At 40.7% G+C, this 22,181-nt stretch overlaps 1 protein-coding gene across 1 annotated transcript; it reads left to right on the top strand.

Moving 5' to 3' along the window:
* The first annotated feature begins 1,043 nt into the window (after positions 1 to 1,043).
* Positions 1,044 to 19,670, top strand: fyco1b (FYVE and coiled-coil domain autophagy adaptor 1b). The gene is made up of 19 exons (XM_079569672.1): positions 1,044 to 1,125; positions 1,734 to 1,810; positions 3,151 to 3,257; positions 3,375 to 3,500; positions 4,876 to 4,982; positions 5,668 to 5,811; positions 7,805 to 7,892; positions 8,681 to 10,647; positions 10,753 to 11,116; positions 11,409 to 11,501; positions 11,967 to 12,085; positions 12,370 to 12,537; positions 12,862 to 13,002; positions 14,323 to 14,540; positions 15,126 to 15,261; positions 16,233 to 16,337; positions 16,604 to 16,814; positions 18,072 to 18,181; positions 18,282 to 19,670. Exons 2-19 carry the CDS (start codon positions 1,753 to 1,755, stop codon positions 18,355 to 18,357), a joined length of 4,338 nt encoding a protein of 1,445 aa, XP_079425798.1. The 5' UTR covers positions 1,044 to 1,125; positions 1,734 to 1,752; the 3' UTR covers positions 18,358 to 19,670.
* Positions 19,671 to 22,181: the final 2,511 nt, after the last annotated feature.

Below are 22,181 nucleotides of genomic sequence, written 5' to 3' on the forward strand. Positions count from 1 at the left end.
CCAAGATTTTTTGTATCTTTTTTGTCATATTTTTGGTGCTATTTTGTCACGTTTTTGTTGCTTTTTCATCACTATCTTGTCGCCTGTTTTGCTGCATTTCTGTTGCTTTTTTTCATTGCGTTTATTTAGCATTTTTGTATCTGTTTTTGCTTTTTCATCACTTTTTTGTCCATTTTTTTTGTGTTTGCTCTTTTGATGCTTCTTTTGCTGCGTTTCCATCCTCATTTCCATCTCATTTTTTCTCGCCATTATGAGCTTTTAGATTTGGGTAAAGCTGAACTGGAGAAAATGTGCTCGCTTAAGGCGAGGGTTAAACTAATTTGGGCCGGGTTCGGGCCGAAAATCTAACCTCTTTACCACAGTTTGTTACATACTGTAGCACTTTACATTGTAATAAATTTGGTAGGTACAAAGTATCAAGGGTGTGTGCAAAATAAAGTGTCAGCCCCCCTGTCAACACTTTTGGTCTGATGTGTTGGATTCAGGCCAAAACATTTGCCAGAACACTCTCATTAAACACCATTATATGAGATCTCTTTTTGTCAGATCCTTCTAAATATTTCCCACATCCTTTACCTTGAAAAAAACGGGGGATCAAATTAAGAACTGCCTGAATGCCTAAAAAAAAAGTATTATAATAACTCAGCCAAAAAATAACACTGTCTCTATCTGATCATTAGGAGCGTTTTGGTATCCCAGGTATGTTTGTTTATGTTGTGACTTTTACTGCAGTTTAATGGCTCTTGTGATGATGCAACATATGACCAACAATGTTCTGCATTGTGGTTTTAAAGTCACCTCTGAGTTAGAGAATGAGAAAATAAAATCACAAATAACATAGCATTGTGGGCCATAAGATTCAGACAGAAAATACACAGACACTCCTTTCGAATTACCCCTATTTTAAGTGTTTTTTAACCCATTGTTGACTCAGGTTTTAGGTCACTCAGAGCATTATGCTACGCTGAGAACACGTTTGTTTATTTACACTTGTCGCGCAACCAAACCTTGACCACGATTGGCTGACACTGCTGTCAATCATCCGCTGGTCCCGCCCCACAGACAGCATGCTCGTGCTGTATCACCGTGAAGCTTTACTACACCTCGGACTATTTTGCATATCAAGTAGGTGTTCTCTCTAATTATTATTTTCCTTTTGTGGAATTTACATGTTTCGCATCGTTTGCCACTAGATCGGAGTAATATGATGTTCAAATATTTCGTAAAAATCATTAGACTTGCGGTTGGAAGCAGGTGCCATGTCCTAGCAACTGTGGGCTGCTGGTTGCTAGGTACAACGATATTTATGTTGTATGTAAAGCCTTTTCAGCCTGTTTTTATGAGATATTATTATACTTCTTGGGCCGTGGTGGTAGAAAACCTTGCACTGAACATTTTTGCCTGTACTGGGAATGCTGTCACTCTTTTTATCCTTTTCATTTCAGCCTAACAGTGATGTATAATTTGCTAACTTAACTTAGCTCATGTGGTCCTACAGTGCAGCCAATGATTCATTTTAATCGGAAACTACCCGTTAATGCTTTAGCTAATTAAACATTAATTAAATGTTGCTCAGACAGAGATGAAAGAGTTCCCATTTTTAAGGAGACTATTAAAGTGAGGAATTACTGGGCTGTTTTTATTATAACCTCACTATCCATGCCAGTACTTTACCTTTACGTTTGCTGATCTTTGTGGTATCATGTGTAAAAATGTGTAATGCTGTTTTGTAGCTCTTTCCTGTTATTGAGAATGGCTTCATATTCTGTTGGAGATAATCAGCTGCAGAGGATAATCAGAGATCTCCAAGGTAAACACTAAACACATTTCTATTATGGTCTAACAAGTTTGTAGCTATTGGTTTTTTCAAAGGGTTAATACTATGTTAAGCAGGTACATTTGTAGCTTGAACAAGATGCAAATCATTTGTTGAGAACACAATTAATCCTCCCTTAAACACAACTGATGTAATACTTCCATTTGATTGATTAATAATTGATGATTATTTCTATGATGTAAATATAGCAAAAACAAGAGCACTAAAAATGGACAGAAACATGAAAGGTTGCCTAAGACTCCACAATATATTGGCAAGTTTGTGTTATTGCAATATTAGGTTAAGCATTATCCATATTGCAAAAACCCACAGTATTGCAAATGTGCAAAAGTTCCATCTGACTAAGTTTTACATATTTTTCGCTTACAGCCTACAACAAAAAGCGTGACAACTTACAAAAGTTTTACTTCACAATTTTCTTAAAGCAGAACTAAGTAACTTATTTACCTTAATAAATCCCTTTCGTAGTCCCTCTGGGGGTCATACAAGTGTTGATGGGATGATTGGGGGTCTTTCATCTCCCCCTGGTGTCTCTGGCCAGAAAACCATGCTTGCAACTTGACTGCCACCGGGTCGGAGGCGCAATACACACTAATGGAATCACGAAGAAGAAGCTATCAGGCTAACGAGCAAAGCTAACTGCGGGCTAGCGCCACTTAAACAGTATTTACAGCCACGTTTGAGGATTTTTTTTTTATCTCCATTGTGTAATTGGATGTACAATATCCCTCTCTCCCTTTGTCTTTTCTGTCAGCATAGTGTTTACTCTCATGGACAATTATTAAGTTAAAACGCAACATACTACGACACCTGCAGTGGCGCTTATGGCCTCTAGGGTGCACGAGTTACTTAGTCCTGCTTTAATTTTGCTCCAGTTATCCTTATTTTGGTGCTGATTTAGGATTCATAATTCCTCCTGCTTTGGTATAATTTGATAAAAAGAAAAAAATCTTCTATTTTAACAGATTCAATGTTATTTATTGGGTCAAAGAAATGTTCCTATTTTGGGCCTTTGGATGAAAAGAAATAGGCACGTACATCCAAAGGCAATAAAACCTGTGTGCTGGATTCATAATAAGAATACAGTGATTGAAAGTAAGGGTCCGCACAACAGTGAAAGCTCCCAATTTTTTAATAGTTTCTTACACCATAGGTTTATGTGACGTTTCGGGCCACATGCCCTTTCACGGCTGTGTGGACCCTTACTTTCAATCACCCTATTTTGGGCCTTGTCATCCTATGGTAATATCAGTCGACAATCCCTGTCCTCACAAAACTGATCAGTACTAATCCGATGAATCTACTAATTGCAGAAGCTGTGTTGGAGCTGAGTAAAGAGCACAGAGAGTGTGGTGAGCCGATAACAGATGACAGCCCAAACCTGCGCAAATTCTTTTATAAATTCGAATATCTACTGCAGGTAATGGTAATCTGAAAACAATGACCCATTTTCACTCAATTTCCCTTTGCTATACATCTGAGATTTGCTGTGCCATTTCCATTTAATCTTTTATTCTGTATATCTGTATTTTCTAAGTTTGACCAGAAAGAGAAGAGTACGTTTCTTGGTCAGAGGAAAGACTACTGGGATTACTTCAGCGAGTGCCTGATTAAGATCAAAGGAGCTAACGATGGCATCCGTTTTGTTAAATCCATCCCTGAGGTAATCCCGCTGCTCGTCTTCCTTTGGCCTCCTATCCACACACACACACACACACACACACACAACCCGACACAAGCACCATACTGTACCGCCTGTAAAAGTGATAATCCTTTGGTCAGTCTTGTAACACTGCTGCTAATTTCCTTGCCGCCTTGCGCTTGTCCTGACATACAGTATAGTGCTGATTTCATTGCTTTGAAACAGGACTCGGATGTGGTAAGTCTTTTACGCTTACTATTATGCTTGGAAGACTTGCGGATTAATGGTCCTCCTTCATGCTCTGCAACATTGTTTACTCAAGTTAAACAAAAGTCTTGGCTCGGGTTCTACATACTCATCACTCATCACAGAGAACAGTGGAAACAGTGTCAGCAAACTGTTAGTCACTCACTGTTTTTTACTGAAAAACAAACAAACAAGGGAACAGACAGAGCCTTGTATGGATCACCTTGTATAGAGTTTATTTAATATACTAAAACGTATCTGCTCGCCAGTTCAGTGCAGTGTGTTGCCATAGTTACAGACCTGAAAGTGGTCTGTATATGTGAAAATAGCATCTTTATCCTTGTGATTTTAATGTTTTATAATAGCACATTTATAAAACAGGGAATATAGCAACTAGCTCAAAAATATCGCTCAGAGAGAAATGGACTGATGCTTCTAATGTTGTGCCTTTGTTTACATTGGTTGTTGCACATGTAGCCTGTTACACTGCTAACTGTTTCTTGTTTATCAATCACACGTCAAAATCCCACCTCATTTGTAGTATTGTCTTCATGTTGGAAAATGTATTCAGAAGAAAAAAGAAAATAATGCAATTAGCTTAAAAAAAGGGGTTTTTAGTATGTTCGTGGCCGACTTTCAGCTTCAACTATTTAAATACTGTACTGTGTAGATGATTAAAAAGACAATTTACATGGGCATTGTTTGACTTAATTATTTCTGAATTAATGACGCCACTGTACCATATGGCATTGTGCTTTAATCATTCATTTTTATGGGCAAATTAGCTGGCTAATGCACTTCAGTGTAAACAGCCTAATTACAGAGTTTGTAAGTTTTGCTTTTACAGGCAGTTACATTATGCAGATGATCATTGCTGAACTCATTTTGGGAGGGGGTAAAGTTTCTTCAGGATTGCATGTCAGTTTGTTTTATTTAGGATTCTACAGTATGTGTGTTTTGTGTTTGAGTTGATAATGAACTTGGGGCAGCTCATAGTTTTTCAATTGTAGCTTTTTTTTTAAATTCCTCCCTCTGCCATTTATTTATGTAGTAAACACAGTGCCTTTTAATGATTCCCAGTCATAACATTGTGACGTGGTCTGGAGAGGGATGACTTTTGATGTAATGTGTGATTTTTGTGTGTTTCCAGCTGAAGACGTCTCTGGGTAAAGGAAGAGCCTTCATACGTTACTGTTTGGTTCACCAGCGACTCGCCGACACGCTCCAGCAGTGTCTCATCAATCAGAAGGTCACTAGGTAAAACACATCAGTTTTTCAGTTTCCATTTTGTCATAAACTCTTACTTGGTTTGACAGTAAAAGGAAGTGAAAAGCCTCTCTTCTTGGTTTGAATTTTGTTTTCCAGAAAACAGAGTTGGCCGTAATGTTTACACTGTCTTATGTTTGTCTGTTATATATTTCATGATTAGTGTACTATACATTTTTTAGCAAAATATAGTGATTATTATTGCATACTATGCGTGAACAGATTTACATGCAATAAATAAACTTCTTGTGGTTGTATTGTACAGTATTTGCTTACTGATGTATTTCTGAATAGGAATAGGAAGTATTACTCAGCGTAAGAATCTAAAATAGAACAAGTCAATGTATTTTAAGTTAATTGATTAATAGCATTACCACCATTGTTTCCAACTGGTGCAGAAAACCTTATATAGCTGTTGTCTGTGTTTGGCAAATCGTGTCACTGGCCTCTCTTTGTGCACGAGATTTGGATGAGTGGATTATTTAGTTCAGCCCATCGATGTGGACTTATCTTAAGGACCCATCTCACCGGCCTGGAGATCTCTTTTACAAGAGAGACCGGGTCAAGAAGGGCAGCAACACAAGCACAAAATATTATAGCCTGTGTTAGAAGCACAAGATCGGGCCCAAAGTGTTGTCATAAGCATTTGCTACTTACATGTTTCTTGTCTTTACAGTGACTGGTACTATGCCCGGAGTCCCTTCCTCAGGTCCCACCTCACGAGTGACATCATCAACCACCTTTATGAGCTCAACCAAATCCAATTTGACGTTGCAGCGAGAGGCTACGACCTCGACGCCGACTGGCCAAGCTTCGCTAGGTAATCAACTGTACACTATGTCTGCTTGTAGAAGAGTCAACGAGTTCCTTCTTACAGAGGTGAAAGAAGCTCCATATATTGTTACTTTAGCAAAAATAATGTTACATGAATATTCAGTTAAAGGAATTGGCCGTTTTTACATACTGAGATATGTTCTTACCTTAGCTTTGACGAGTTCTTTAGGACATGTCTGGTCTTCACCCGTGCCTTCAGTCACGTAAACACAGCGCAGACGGCGTTAGCATTTAGCCTCTCCCCCTCTCCACTATAGCTCCAAAGATCAAGATAGAAGCTACCAAGCTCTTCCACGTTTTCCCTATTTAAATATGGTTACGTGAAGTGTTACACTACAAAGTATAATTACACAAAATTAAACAATGTGGATTTTCTAAGCGGATAAAAGGGGGGACTATATTGTAAGGCGTAGTAATACCAGGAGTAATGTGGCATCCGCACAGTAAAGTGAAGATTACTGCGCGGTAAGAACATATCTCAGTATGTAAAAATGCTGGCCTATTCCTTTAAAGGGAAACATAACGGCGCCTCCATGGGGTCCTATTATCTGTAAAAGCTGCAAAACCTTGTTTATCTACAAATGTGTTCAGAAATGCATGGGATTCTTTTTCCTCCAATTAATAATAATGCTCCTCGACGTGTTAAATATATGTACTGTTAACTGTACATATAACCTTCACTTAAAGTGCAATTCTAATTGAAATTGCAATACTTGTCAGAAAACATGCAATTAGATAGTAGTCCAAATTTTTACTAATACAATTGTGTGATCCCTTGTAATGTAATACTTCCATTTGGTTGAGATGACGCGCTGCACTATAGACCTGACGGTGGGCGTAATAATTAATAATAACACGTCTCTGCAGAACAGCTAATTTGAAATGTCAAAAGTGGGGAAATCACTATTGGTTTTTCACAGCCTGAAGTAACAGTTAATTATCTGATCCCATTCACAGCTCCGTTTTGCTGCAGCGTGTAAAAATGTGCAGGTGCTGACAGTCTGTTAGTAATATCCCTGTTTCTGCTGTCAGCACCTTTGTCAAACTTTTCACTTCCGCATCATCAATTTGTGCAACATTCACAGACCATTGTTATCTTTATGTTTGTGTGTTACTTACACTGTCAAAGCCGTGTGTTGTCTTTGTGCCGCTGTGGTGTAACGCTGTCAACATAGAGCTACTGACCTGGAAAAAGTCAATAGAGATGTTTTTTTCAATTAGATGTAGGGTTTTATGTTGCATGACTTCTCATCAAGAGGAATAATAATAATTTTGTTTTCTTTATTAATGACTAATTAGCTATGATACATTTAGCACAGCACACATTTGATACTGTGATACTACTTTGTTGTTTTGTTAAAGGAACACCACCATTTGAATACCATTTGTTAAAAGGATTATACAACAGAATTATTTTTAATACACTTTATTGTTCATATAGAAAACTTGGTCCTCTGCGATTCAAACAACTTTATTTATCCCACTTGTGGCAATTGTTTTAGAGCTGCAGAGAAAAACACACAACTAAAAACAGTCACATAATGACAAACAAATAGAGCTCACATATAGTAAATTGCACAGTAAAAAGCCTGAGTTACAGACAAGATAAAACCACAGAGACTTTGGGAGTCAGATAATTGGAATAAATGGTTTCAGATAGCGGTTTGTTTTACTGTGCAGTAAAGCATAGCTACGCTCTGAAGGCAACGAGGAAGATTCACCATTTAGAACATGCTCTGGTGAAGCTAGGACTGCGCTAACTTCGCCAGAGCGTGTTCTAAATGTAACATTGAGCGACCGCTGTGCAGCATGCAGGGAACATGCAAACACCTTACAAATGGTCTAGCAATCAATCCCATACACGAGGGCTAATCGCTTGGCAGACACTGAATAGAGTTCTCTGTGACTTGCACCATTAATATTATTCAATTAGACACTAGAATGGCTCATGTTATTGTGTGATATTTGTTTTGTTGTAGGAGGACGTTAGGGTCGGCTTGTGCTTATTCGTGGAGGCCTCCCAGCCGCTGCTCTAGTGTCAACAGTCTGGTCAGCAGTTTGTCTCAGGTAATCACATATTTGTACTGAAGCACAATGGTAAACATACCTTACATAAACATTCTTCGCTTGTTGACATGTTGCCGATATGTTTAGTTAATTAATAAAGCAACTGGTAGAAAATGAAATACAAAATATAGACCATACTATATGTATTCACTCTCTTTGTAAATAGCATTTTCCACTTTCCACTTCTTTCACTGTCATGCATCAGATTGAAATGGGCTAAATGGTGCCACGTTATATTTACATTTAGGCTGAGTTACTATTGTATTTTATTTGACTGTGACTGATCAATAAATAAATAATAGATTATCTACTAGATGTAAGCCGGTGCTGTTCAGCTTTTTCACAACATCCGTCTGTAGAAGGGAATCTGTAGTATTTTTTAAAAACTTTGTTCTTGCACCCTGAGATGCAAGAACAAGTGATAACAGAGGCCAGGCATGAGCGGACCTGACTCCGCTTTTTACAGCACTTTCCCTGCACTTTTCCGCAGAAATAAACACGGCTAGCATATGGCACTCACCTCAGCTAAACATACGCCTTCTGTATGTAGCGTGATATTCTCTACGATAAACTTTGGTCGTAGCTACGATTGTGCAGCTCAACATTTTACAATCCAAACGTCATGCAATGTGACGTCTAACATTTTTTAAGACAAAGAAAATCGCACAGACACCAGCCCTAGGTACGTCTTGTGAATTATGAATGAGCTTTACTCTGACAGAATGGCTCCATGCTGTCTCTATTATAATTGTTTCCCCTTATTTCTTATTTTATGTATTTTTTGTCAGGCCCAAGAGTTTCCTGCCATCCCTGACATTGGCCACAGTCTTCTGGGAGACCTGGGCGAACTAGCGGAACCCTGTAGCTTAGCAGAGAACCTCCGCTTCGACCTGGACCAATCTGAACTCAGGCAGCAAGAGCTTGTGGCCCAAGTCCAAGAACTCGACAAAGAGGCTAGCGAACTGAAAAGCGTCATAAAGGATCTTAAAGGGCAGCTACTGGCAGTGCAGCAGTCGTCTTTGGAATACACTGAAAATCATTTGATCAACGTTCAAGAGAAATGTGAGCTCAGAGACCGACTTTGCGCCGCAGAGAACAGAAACATGGAGCTCATCACAAAACTCGACGAGGCTCTAAAGGAAAAGGGCCAGCAAACGGCGAGCTACTGCAATTCAGCGCGGAAGATGCAGGAACTATTGGACAAACTGAAAATATCTGAACAGGAGAGGACAGAGGCCAAGAGAGAGGCGGAGGACAGGATGAAACGCACCGAACGCCTGTCCCATGAACTTAAGCTCAAAGAAGGCGAATTGAGAAACTGCGAGGAGAAGCTAGCTCAAGTGAAAGCGAAGGCGGAAAGCGAGCGGGAGCTAGCGCTAAAGCGGCTGGAGGAGTTGCAAGGAGCAGTTGGTCGCATCCAGGGGGCGCTAACGCTGAAAGAGAAAGAGGCGGGAAATTTGAGGGCACAGCTTCACGGTTTGCAAGCGTCGCTGGAGAGCAGAGAGAGGCAAGCCGAGGAGCTGAGGCGGCGGTTACAAGAGGAGCAAGAAGAAGTGGAGCAAAGGGGCGGCCATAGTCTAAACGACGATTTAGAGTTACAGGTTGTTGATTTAAAGATTACACTTCAAACTAGAGAAAAAGAGCTGTCAGCGAGTTCGGAGCGGATCAAGCATTTAGAGGAACAATTAGAAAAACTAAATGTCGATGTAGGCAGTCATAGCGCTACAGAAATGCCCTCAAGTGGAGACGGTATCGGGGACTATAAGGCCCAGTGTAGCACTCTGACAGAAATAAACGCCAAGCTGCTACTAACCGTTAAAAAGAGCGAAGATGGTATAAAAGAGTTGTCTGAATGCAAGGCCGTAATGTTGGAGCAGCTGTCCGTGTTGAGAGCGTCTGAAAAGCACTTGTCAGGAAGGCTCGATATGGCCAACATGAGCGTGGAAGATCGAGAAAAGAAGTTATTAGTGGAAAACTTACATCTAGAGGAGAGTGCACAAAAGATGCAAATGCAAAGAGATGAGCTACAGGTACAGTTCAAAAGAATAGAGCAGGAAAAAATGGATGTTTCAGAGGCAAGGTCCTTGTTGGCAAAAGAGTTAGCGGTGATTCGGGATGAGCGGGATTTATTAGTTGCTAGGGAGACGATGCTAGAAAGAAATGTCAGCGCGTCTCAAAAGGGTAATGAGAGTTTGCTTGAAAAATTACAACAAACGGAGGATAAGCTAAGAGATCAGACGGTGCAAGGCGGGATACTCCAGGCCAGAGTGGTGGAGCTGGAGGGGAGAATGACCGAGCTGCACAGTGAAAAGGGCGCGGCGGAAAGCAACGAAAAGACGCAAAAGGCGGAAACCAGCGAAGCGCCGTTCAAGCTGGTGATCGCCGAAACGCAGCTCGAGATGAATTTGACGGAGATGCACAGGCTGCAAGAGCAGGTCGTGTCGCTCAGGAGCCAGCTCCAGGCATGCACGGAGGAGAAAGTGAAAGCTCAGGCCTTGCAGAAAGTGACCGAGGCGTCCAGGCAGGATCTGAGGGTTTCGGAGGAGCAGCTGAAGGGTCAAGTGGAGGCGTTGAACCGCACGCACGTGGATGACATTTTAAGGTCACGAGAGAGAGAGGAGGCGCTGACAAGGGAGAGGGACGGAGAGGCTCAGGCCCGAGTGGGGCTTGCCGCGGAGGTGACGGCATCCAGAGATGCGCTGGACAGACTCAGGCGTAGCTATGATGTGCTTTGTGTGGAGCACAGTGATACGAGGTGAGCGGCATCTTCCCAAAATTGTACAGCAATGGTTTCTGTGTCTGTATCCCCGCCCCAAGAAGGCTTGTTGTGTGTAATGTGTTGTATGATTTTTATCAACAGGGAGGCGCTGCACCGAGCCAACACAGAGATGGCGGAGATGGGGGTGCACGTGTGCATGCTGACGGCCGACAACGAAGAGGCCCGGCTCAGGCTGGAGGGCCTGTGCTCGCGGCTGGAGGAGATGGACGAGGAGATGGACGCTCTGAATGCCACCGTCGAGCAGCTGCAGGAGGAGAAGCAGCAGCTCCTCGATCAGATCAGCGCTGCCGACGGAGCTGTGAGCGTCACCAAGCACGAGATGGAGCACAAACTGAGCCAGAGCCACGGGGAAACGGAGGCGCTGCGGGCGACCAGCGAAGAGGAGGTCCAGGCGCTGAGGTTTCAGATCAGCACGCAGGAAACCAGCCACTCCAAACAAATACAGGTACAGAGCTGACTACTGTATGTCGTTAAACCCACTACTTAGTATTCTGGGATTAGTGGCACAGTCCATAAAAACAATTTGTTATTATTATAGTATTTAAACATTAAACTTGCAAAAAACAATACAATAGTAAACGGTTAAAATCAAATCTACCCTAAAGAGCAACATTTAACGTCAGACCTTTTAGAACAACACTGGAATGACTTTCCCTTCTCTTTTCAGTGTAAACACATGTGCAGTGATTTCTTCTGTTTGTGTACCAAAGCGGTGTGTTGTATCTTCTTTGTTGCAGAGCTTGAATCGAGAATTACAGGAAGTGAAAGTACAGCTAGAGACGGAAAATGGAAGAGTGGCAGACCTTAAGACCAGACTGGGTGAACTACAGGTAGGAAATGAAAAGTGCCTCTATACCATTATGACCACAACGTTATTTTAACACGAATAGAGAAGGAGAAGTCGACTGTAAAAGTGTATGCATCCTAAAAAAAATACATCAGTCACCTTTAAACACGCTGTTTGGTAACAACAAATTAAAGTTGTAATTGCGCTGTACAAGATATACTGTTTTCTTCACCAACAACAACACGCGTGATCTATTTTTAAAGGTTCAAACCCAGCAATATGGGATACATTTTTTTTGTGAGAAGGATAATATTTGAGAAGTGTCAGATGGTCTAATAAATTTTCAAACCAATTATGTACCTACATGCAGTCTTTCTGCCTTCGCCTGACAAATCCAAGCGCAAATTGCCGTTGCATTGTGTTTATTGGCTCCCTCGTAACTTTATGGCCACGAGCGTATCATCCAAAGAAGCAGGACTAATGTTTCGCTTTGCCGTGCTGATTGCAGGCCCAGAATCACAGATATTGCCAACAGATTGAGGAGAAAAACATCCAGATGGCCCAGTCTGAAAATCTCATCCAGCAGAAAGAAAATGAGTTAATCTATCTGAAAGGGAATTTATCAAGGTGAGATACAGTATTCATAATCACACACTCTGGACTCATTTAAAGCCCTGTTGAAAGACGAATCTAATCTTGTTTATTCAGAATTGACTGCTTTCCTTATTGTTATTGTAGCACGCTATGATTGTGCTGTGGATGCTCGAGATCTCGTGAAATCATCTTTTAAGCTCATGCAAATGCGACAAAAGGGGAATTTGAAAAGCCCTGTTTTTTTTTTTTTTCTTGTTTGTTTTTTTTTTTCTTCCATGGAACGCATTTGATCGTGTTGCGTATGGGATTTGTTCCAGGTCGGAAGAAGCGCGAGCGGCCCTGGAACACGCTTGTCAGGAGATGAGCGAGAATCTACGGAGAGTCACGCAGGACAAAAAGAGCGTGGATCTGAAGACGGCGGCAGAGCTGGACGACCTCTACAGAACCAAAATCAATTTAGAAGAAAGGCTTATCGAGCTCATCAGGTATAGACATTTATTTATCCATGTCCTGAAAGACTGCAGGGATTTTGTAGTGTTGTATCCTTGGGCAAGACACTTTGAAGTAAAATGTTTCTGAGTGTGACCTCTTGACATTGAACCTTGAAGAAACCTCAACAATAAGGTCATGCAGTAAGACATAACGCTACAAAATACCACACAACATCTGAGCTCACCCCCATCTGCTCTTAACGCTGGGTTCATCCGCGGAGCGCCTGAACGCGGCAGCAGCTCCCTGTCACGGTGTTGTCTTTTATACAGTAAAGGCAGTAAATATTCATTGTTTTTGTCTCCCCCCGTGTTCCACAGGGAAAAGGACGCGATGTGGCAGAAGACAGATGCCCTGGAGTTCGAGCAGAAACTTCGGGACGAGGAGACGGAGCGGGACGTCAACCACTGCCTGTCCTGCCTCAGCCCGTTCAGCTTCTGGCTCCGAAAGTACACCTGCAGGTCAGCGATGGGGACGGGCACACACACACACACACACACACACACGCTAACACGCATTTGGCAACTGTCCTTGTCCTTATCAACCATAGAGCTGTGTCCAATTCAAATTAGTGAGGCCGCAGAGTCGGTGAATACACAGGGGAAATGCAGATGATCATAATGAAAGTGCACAGGATGGATTAGGGCACGGTACGTAGATGAGAGTTTTGGTCACAGTCTGAGTTGGCTGTTTTCAAATAAACTTTTACTGACTGTAAAGGTGCTGAGGGGGGAGGGGCTTACAAGAAGGTCATGCAATCTGGTATTGAAAATTGGTCATTGTCGTCTTACTATTGTTTGCTGTAAAAGCGTTCGTGTTTATAACGTACATTTTGGTAGCACTTGGTATTGGGCTGGAAAAGATGTGGTGCACATATCTAATTTATTTCAACATGATATGACTAATTGCAATGTTAACCCAGTAATGTATTTTACCAGGAAACATGGGAAGTATTTTCTTGGTTATTTTCCTTCCTCTTACCATGTTAACAGCTACCAACTGTGGAAAACGGGAAGCAGTGATTCAGCCATTTCTGCCGGTACAAGGCACATGGACGTTATTGTATGGTCAAAATTTTATTTTGTCCCTTTAAAGTATGCAAAAATAGGCTGTAGTGATTGACTTGATTGGTATCTAGAATCCCTATACTTTATGCCTATTTACCATCAACTATATAATTTACAAGGACAAGGCTGTACTCAAACTGTTCTGCGTCTCAATGCGCCGCCATGTGTGTGCGTATTTGCCTCATGCCCTTCAAACAAGTTCGAATTTGACTTCCTGTTGCTGGGTTATATTTATTAAGGGCAAGACTATTCGTAAATACTATTCAAAACGGCTGCACGGCTTACAAGATTTGGAATTTACGTCATTTACTTCAGAAGCATTCATTTCATCTGCTAAATTTTTTTTACAGAGGACTTGGGGTTAGCAGGTTTTAAACAATAAAAGCCCTTAATGTGCGACAGATCTGTGGTTGCTTTTAAAGGAAATGATATTCTGTAAATCATTGTAGGGTTTGCGATTTGCCAATTGCTACACAGTTACTACACAACTACTTGTGCCTTCACTCTAGTAAAAGGGTATTTTTCTCGAATACTTTTGCCTTCAAAAATGAGCTCTTGCATATAGTCACGTAAGATTTGCATACTTCTATAGAACTGCATTGTTACTGCTTTGCAAAATGCCTTCTTTTCCCTTCCTTCTATATTTATTCATTTATTTGCGTTCTAAATGAACTGTGCTTCTCTAACTGTCCCCGACCTCTTGTTGTGTGGCAGATTGTGTGGGCGTCCCTTCTGCTACTACTGCTGCAGCAACACCGTCACCACACAGCAGGGCGGCACCAAAGAGCGCTGCTGCCTCGACTGCTACAACCAGCACAGCGCAGTGATAGAGCGCCACCCGCAGGAGGAGCCGCTGAACTACAGCAACACCCCAGTGACTCCTCTCCATCGGCTGCTGCAGGCCGGGAGAGCTGCCACTAGTCTGGTGACAGGTGCAAACTTCAGGACATTTTGTTTGATTTATTTCCAGACCAGAGACAGAGGACTGGACGTTCGGCTTTTATCATTACTTTAACGATACTCAAGACAGACGGCGTGCTAAATGAGAACCTCACTATCAATGTCAAAAGCACAACATGCATACAATCACGTATATGCATGTGATTATATGCATATAACCCCAAAATAAAATTGAATAGCTATATTTTAAACCAAGACAAATAAAGCTACTAGCTACTAAAATGTATCTATCTATCTATCTATCTATCTATCTATCTATCTATCTCACTTAGAAACCAGGACTTAACATCAACTGAATCTGGTCTAAAACAGCCTGTGAATTCAGCCTTAGTCCTGAAGCTTTGGACTAAACTGGCAAACTCAGACGTGGACTAAAGCTTCAAACATGATCTTAACCAATGTTTTTCCACAGTGGGCACAGCATTAGGGTCAATGTGTTTTGACATTTTGTACCATGGCAGGGTCAAACTGCAAACACTTTATATTTAAGTTGAAGACTTGACAATCACACCTATAAACTTCATATTTGTGAATGAAGCTGTTTTGTCTGCGTGAAGGAGCTGAAGCTTCAGAGAAACAGGACGATGGAGTGTTTGACATCATCACTGAAGAGGAAGTGAGTGGAGTCTACGACAGTGACTCATTCCTGACAGCCAGCTCCTCCACTCACGGCCAGCAGGGGGCAGCACAGCTGTAAGTTTCACGCTCTTATCTGCAGTATGACACACACAGCATCATCTATCAGACTTTTTCCCATTTATTTTCTGGCATTTCTTCAGAGCTTGTTGTGAGAATAAATCTTGATCATCTGTGTTGTCTCCTAATGTGATTTGTGAAGACAGTTCATTTTTCCTTTGCTTTGCTCTTTTGTCTAAACTGATATTAGTCACTGAAATGCATTAAAATCAGTCTGTAAAAATGAGCTCACGTCTTTGATTAAGATGAGATTAGAAAAAAATCGATATTAAATTGGCTTCAGTTTCCGAACCTGTCAAAACTATGTGCCCGTAGAGTTTGAAAAAGATTTTGTTTAATGTGGATGGGCGTCGTTAATCAGCCTTTTGGCCGTTAAAAGACATATTTTACCATTGTAAACTAGCTCAATTCCAGAGAATGTTATGTCACATCAACACAACCTGGTCATGGGTTCCACTCCTGGTCCACGTGGGCCTTTCTGGGGAGTGTATTCTCCCCGTGTCTGGGTGGATGTCACGTATTTCTCCATATTCGCAAAACATGTACATTAGGCCACATTGCAAAAACAAAAAAAGATATATTGAAAGTATGATTTGAGTAATTTGGACGAGAAGAAATTCCTCCTGTGGAATAAGTATTTTGCTTTTAAAATAAGAAACTAGATAAATTGAGATTTATTATCTAATTTAAAGTGCAATGGGTTGTTTTTCTTTTCTTTTTTTTCTTATATTAAATGCAAAAATACTTACCCAATAAATTCAAGGGCTATTTTACTTATTTCAATCAAAAATACTAATACGAGTTTGGGAAACAAATACTTATGTGTCAATAAGGTGTAGCTTAAACTCTTATTAAGGGCTTTTGATATATTCATTGTATCATGAGGGCTCCACAGACACCATTATAAAAAAGAAAATAAAAAACTTATAATACACATGACATATCCTGTTTTGTTTTGTTTGTCCCAGAAGCAGCAGTGTCAGTGCCGGAGAGCTCACCTCAGAGGAGCCCGAGGACCTCAGCACCACAGTCCAGGACGCTGAGATCAGCCTGCTCAAGTCTGGAGAGCTCACGTGAGTGCGACTATAGTGGGCTGTGATGGTTCACTTTCAATAACCTTTCAAATGTCATTTTGAATGCTAAACTGGAAGTGAAACATGAAACTTGTTCAACCCTGACGGCTTCCCTAAATCATATCCATTTTTTGTGTTATTGCTTTGGAGTATTTTTCATGTTGACAAGTTGTGTAGCAAAACAGCATTTACTGTACCTGTACTGTAGCATGTTTTCACGTTGTCATGTCACGATCATCTCACAGTGGTAACATTTTCTGCTCCAGACTGTGTGTCCCCTTCTCACTGGACGACATCTGTGCGTTCGGGGACAGTTATCGAGAGCTGTTCATCAAATCCAGTTGTTACAGCAGCCTCCCCCTGAGTATGAGCAGCGGCGGCCCCACAGTCTCCTGGACCTTCACCTCTGAGCCCAAAAGCATCTCCTTCAGCGTGGTCTACAGAGAGAGCCCCGACACGCCGCTGGAACAGGCCAAGGTCAGACATTAGATAAACATTAATGCCTTGTGCTTACAGAATCATCAATATATGCTGTAAAAAGGCTCCTTTGGTCATTACAAATAGTTATCGTTTCCTTTAATCTGACTGAAACACACCACTCCGAGTTGATTTACCTTTTACCCCGCCTGAACCGAGTGCATTTTCTCCCTCTTTACCCAAATCTAAAAGCCTCTCAACTGGAGAGCAACAGTGTAATGCCTCACTTGAAAGCTAAGACCTACAGAATGGTGATGGTAACATCGCTGCTTTTGTGCCACATTTTTGAAACGTTTTTGTTGTTTTTTCATTTTATTTTTTAGTTGTTTTTTTGTCATGTTTTGGCCAAGTTTGTCACTTTTTTGTTGTGTTTTTGTCACTTTTTTGCTGTGTTTTTGTCTCTTTTTATCATTTTTTTGTCACTTTTTCATCATTTTTTTAATCATGTTTTCGTCACTTTTTTGTTGTGTTTTTGTAGCTTTTTGCTTGTGTTTTCGTCTCTTTTTATCATATATTTATCACTTGTTCATCATGTTTTATCATGTTTTTGTGACTTTTTTATCATGTTTTCGTCACTTTTTTGTTGTGTTTTTGTCTCTTTTTATCATGTTATTGTCACTTTTTCATCATTTTGTTTCATGTTTTCGTGACTTTTTAAGTTTTTTTTCAGGTTTTTGTCACTTTTTTGTTGCGTTTTCATCACATTGCTTGTCACTTTTATGTGGCTTTTTTCATTGCTTTTTCATTGTGTTTGTGCCGCATTTTTTTTTTTTTTTTTTAAAGCCTTCATACATTATATATATAAAGCCGAATGTGATCGGTTCAGGCGGCGGTTAAGAGAACAACTGCAACAACCCTTCCACTCACTCACTTGGCACGACTTTATTCACACAGACAAGGTTGGTGAAGGAGACCACAACTGTATTTACAATGTATTTATTTTTCAAAGTTCATACAGATGATCAATGTCGTCAAGGCTTATTAAAAACTTCCCATGATGAAGATATATTACATCATTTAGCCTATTTTTATTGTACATTACGGCAATATACATCACGACTATTACACAGGCTTCTTCCAGCTCAGAGGGTGAAATCCTGCTGTTTCCAAAGCCTAAAATCACACGTGAATTTGCACTTCCCGCGCCCCGACACTTGGCTCGAACAAGCCAAGGTCAGACAGTCACTCTCCTCAAAGGCCGTCATCTGCTTTCAATATCTGTCTTCTTCAAAATGGCCGCCCTTCTCTCTGCTCCAGGTGCTGATCCCATTGACCCGTTGCAATTCTCACAAAGAGACCATCCAGGGAGAGCTGAAAGTGCGCCACCCGGGGGAATACGCGCTCATCTTCGACAACTCCTTCTCCAGGTCAGTCCGAGGGGAGAGTTTCAGCTCACTTGTCACACTGCGGTTTTGCCCTGATTTCTTTAGACCGTCTTGAACTCACTTTGTTTTATGCGTTAATCAGATTCATCTCGAAGAAAGTGCTGTATCACCTGAGCGTAGACAAGCCGGTGGTCTACGATGGGAGTGACCTGCTTTGAAAGGAGGAGAAGTAGGACACGGCCAGGACGACTTCAGGAGCGACTGAGACTCAGGCGATGCGGTGTGTGGGGTGTTTTTAAACAGGGACTTTTTCAAACTTTTTGCCAATGTTGATATCAATAAGTGCACACGACTACTGAGAAAGCTGGCAGCGTTTTTTTTAGTTTGTTTTCTTTCTTGCTTTGGCTCCATTTTTATAAACTATAGTTAAGGTTTTTTTTTTTTTTCGGGTTGGTGATTTGCACACTCATCTGGAAACTGCACTTCCAAACCCAACCATTTCAATTCATCCAGGCCTTGCACAAAGAGCACACTAACAACTACTACTACTACTACTACTAATACAGTTAGGGCCTGGTTTACTAAGTGCATTGCCTTAGTGGTGCAAAAAACAGTCGAGACTTTTGACTCTGATAAACTCTTAGAGACAGATTTGTACCACGAATAATATAAACGGTTTCTAATGATACATGAGCAAGTGATCATTTTAAGTAGGACTTGCATTTTAGTAAATCAGGCCCCAGATATTGATTTTGTGTTGTTCTCTCTATGTATTTTTCAAATGCTTTTATCGTATTAAATCTTGGCCTGGGTGAATTCGGAGTTCTTGTCGAATGAAGGATTTAACACTACAGCTTATTTAATGGCATGTTATTGTAGGTCACTGTAAAATATTTGGGTCAAGCTGCATGAAGTAACTATTGAACTGACAACTTTATTTTCATATGTCTCGAAACGGTTATGAAGGTTTCCCTTTGTAGCATTTGTATAGAATACAGGACTTGAAGAGTTTGGTTTATTTGTGTGAGTTATGTAATAATAAGGTAACTCTTGCTATTACATTTTAACGTCAAAACTAATACTTTATTTTTATTAAGTCAGCCTTTATGCTTTTACTATGATTCTATGCAAACTCCGGAAGCTATAGGACAAGACCTATAGAGCTATCCTTCTAATTTAAAATATGATTTTGCATTGTTTGTTTGACATTCATAGCGTTGTTACATGAAACACACACATCAGCATGTCAAGCTTCAGAGATATTCTTGGATACAGTCCACATATCACTTTTATACTTGAACGTGTCCCGCGAGGGCTCTGAGGCTCTGAGCCATTTGTGCTAAAATTAGCTCTTTTTATATTTCTATTTACCAGATTGGTCTTAAACCTATTAATGACTTGAATTTACGTCTGGATCAAAGTCTTCCAGCATTTTATGACATTCACTAATAAAATATTCTTATGTCTGACACTCCCATAGGAATAATACTATCAGAAAAGCATAGGATTTATTGATTCTAGTGGCGTCACACTGAAGAACTTTGAGAGGAGCCTTTTGTTTCAGTGTCACATGATGCTTTGGTTTCAGTTGGTGAATGTTGTCATTTTTCTTTGTGGCTTTCGGAACTGCCTACTGCTTTAGCCAAAGGGACTCGTTTACTGCTCTGTAAATGATTGATTAAACTGACTGACAATTTACTAAATATTTATAACTGGCTCATTGGTAAATAAATATGCTGAATATGTTCCAAAAATCTGTCTTTGTTATGTTTTTTTTTTTTTTTTTTAAGATGTAAAAGTATTTCATAACAGGACTAAACCAGTAAGAAACCGCAATCTAACTTTTAGCAACAAAAAGTAGTCAAAATTGCACTTCTCTAAACTAAAACCTGACTTGGACTGTAGAATTCTCCACAGCAGGATGAACTAGTTTGGGAACCACTGCTGAGTGTTGTCTATGGTTAGTCCATTGTGTAAATTGAATATGATACAGATTCAGCCCCACACATGCATTTCGGTTCATGCTTGTCCAGCGTGTGTCTCCATGTGGGATATTTATGTAGCAGAGGCCTCTTCCCAAGGTTAATGATCTCATTGTAAAGCATGTCACACTCCCTCTATCCCTCAGCGCGCTCTCTCTCTCTCCAAGTCTCCCTGAGTCTCTCTGCGTCTCTCGCCCTGACGCCTCGCTTCGGCTGTGATTTGCACACGGATAGCCTTGGCCACGGCCGCCGCTTGTTTGTTTGTGTGTTTGCGCTCGAGTTTCTAAGAATGAATCCTGAAGCAGCAAAGACACACGGGTAAAGGAGCGGAGGCAGAGCAGGGGACTCGCTGAGATTCTGCACTTCTCTGTACATAATACGGTGCTCCCATCAGTTTCCACATGCTAAACGCAGGCCAGCGTGAACAGCTGTCTCCAAATGTGTCCCAAATGGTTTATGCTCTCAAGTTTTATCTTTGTATTCATAAAAGTGGCACAATCTGTAAGTTAGAACTCACTTTTTGGGGATATGTGCCATGTACCAGTTACATTTTGTATGTGATTCTCTGTTTAAACTTCCTTTTGATTGATTTATGACTGTACCGTATCGTCCACCACCTCCTGTTTTCCTCCTCGTGTCATACATTATATTGCATTTCCTGTGTGTCTGTGTTTCCCGCACCCCTCGCAGTTATCAGTGGGACCTTCCTGACGCCTGATTGCCTCGAGCTGAGAATAATTTCCCACACTTTAATTCGATTCACGTTCCAAGCAGTGTTGACAACAGAACAATCATGGGTCATCACGTTGAAAAAGTTATTCAGAAAAGTTCTATTTGCATCACGTTATTGTCAAATACGAACAGGGCACTGATATGTATAAATTATGCTGGATACTTCAAATTGCTGGGTTGCAGGTGACATCACAGCATTCTAAAGGCTTATACTATTATATTGAGGGAAAATATTAATGATATATTTTTTTAGTAATATATTTTCTTTTTAGCTATTACTTGTGAAAGTGTAATGCTGTTAATAGGAAAAACTAGCTGCTGCCCTCCGTTGGGTCCGATGACCCAACGGGGTCATTGGCAAAAGCTTTATTGGTCGAATGGGCCAAAGACAATGTTTACAATCTGTGTGAAGCATTTTAGTGGCTAAAAATGTGAGTTTCCTGGGATTTTCTGGTCATCTATAAAAGTGCGACACGGAGGTTTATGACTTGGTCGCCGCCTCTGGGACTGAGAGGAACAAGTTGGTAGCTACACAGATAAAACTGCTTAAAAATGTGTGGAGAAAAGTAGATTTGAGGCCGATTGAAGGATGGTAGTTCTCTCTCTGTGAACATTTTTTTTTGTTCTCCTTACTTTTGTAAAAAAAATATATATATATAATAAATTTGGTGGTTTGCCATGAAAGGTGAATTATGCGGGGAAATAGTTAATATTTCGTTTTATTGGTTTGTATTTATTTGTATCTATGAAGCTCCAGGATTCAAATTTGTTTCAGGTTTTTAAGGATTTCTGGAGGGTTTTCTGAATGGAATCTAAATGTAACCATGGAGACAGTTCCTGCGCATCTGCTGGCCCCTGTGATTTAGTGACTGCAAGTTTAAAGGGACTATACTGAGTTAAAAATGTTAAAATTATGTATTTTCCTCCCCCTACATGTTCCAGCAATGTCCTAATGTGTCGAATGAGCTCAGTTTTATTCACCACTCATAAAGTTGTTACTTTGGGTCCGAAGTGCCGTCATGCACAAGCTTAAAATAGAAGGTGCCATTACACCTTCGACCTGAGGTGGCAGTAGTGAATATAAAATGGCCAACTTGCATCGAGCCCCTTTAACCCCCACCTTAACCGAGCACAAGAGTCAAAATAGTGGTGAAAAACAGACGTAAACAAGGATGAGAACTCAAACCCCCCCCCCCAAAAAAAAGGAACAAAAGAGGTGACACAAACCTAATGAAAAAGCAACAAAAACGTGACAAAAATCCAACAAAAAAAACAACAAAATAGGCGATACAAAGATCAAGAAGACAACTAAAAAGTTACAAAAACGT

This window comes from Gobius niger (genome assembly GCF_951799975.1).
Source record: "Gobius niger genome assembly, chromosome: 13".
NCBI lineage: Eukaryota > Metazoa > Chordata > Actinopteri > Gobiiformes > Gobiidae > Gobius > Gobius niger.

What these genes read in the sequence shown, in the direction of transcription:
- fyco1b (XM_079569672.1), top strand. Translation starts at nt 1,753, where the DNA reads ATGGCTTCATATTCTGTTGGAGATAATCAGCTGCAGAGGATAATCAGA. An exon ending in TGGTCAGCAGTTTGTCTCAG is followed by an intron (nt 7,893 to 8,680) that starts GTAATCACATAT and finishes ATTTTTTGTCAG; the next exon opens with GCCCAAGAGTTTCCTGCCAT. An exon ending in GTGGAGCACAGTGATACGAG is followed by an intron (nt 10,648 to 10,752) that starts GTGAGCGGCATC and finishes TTTTATCAACAG; the next exon opens with GGAGGCGCTGCACCGAGCCA.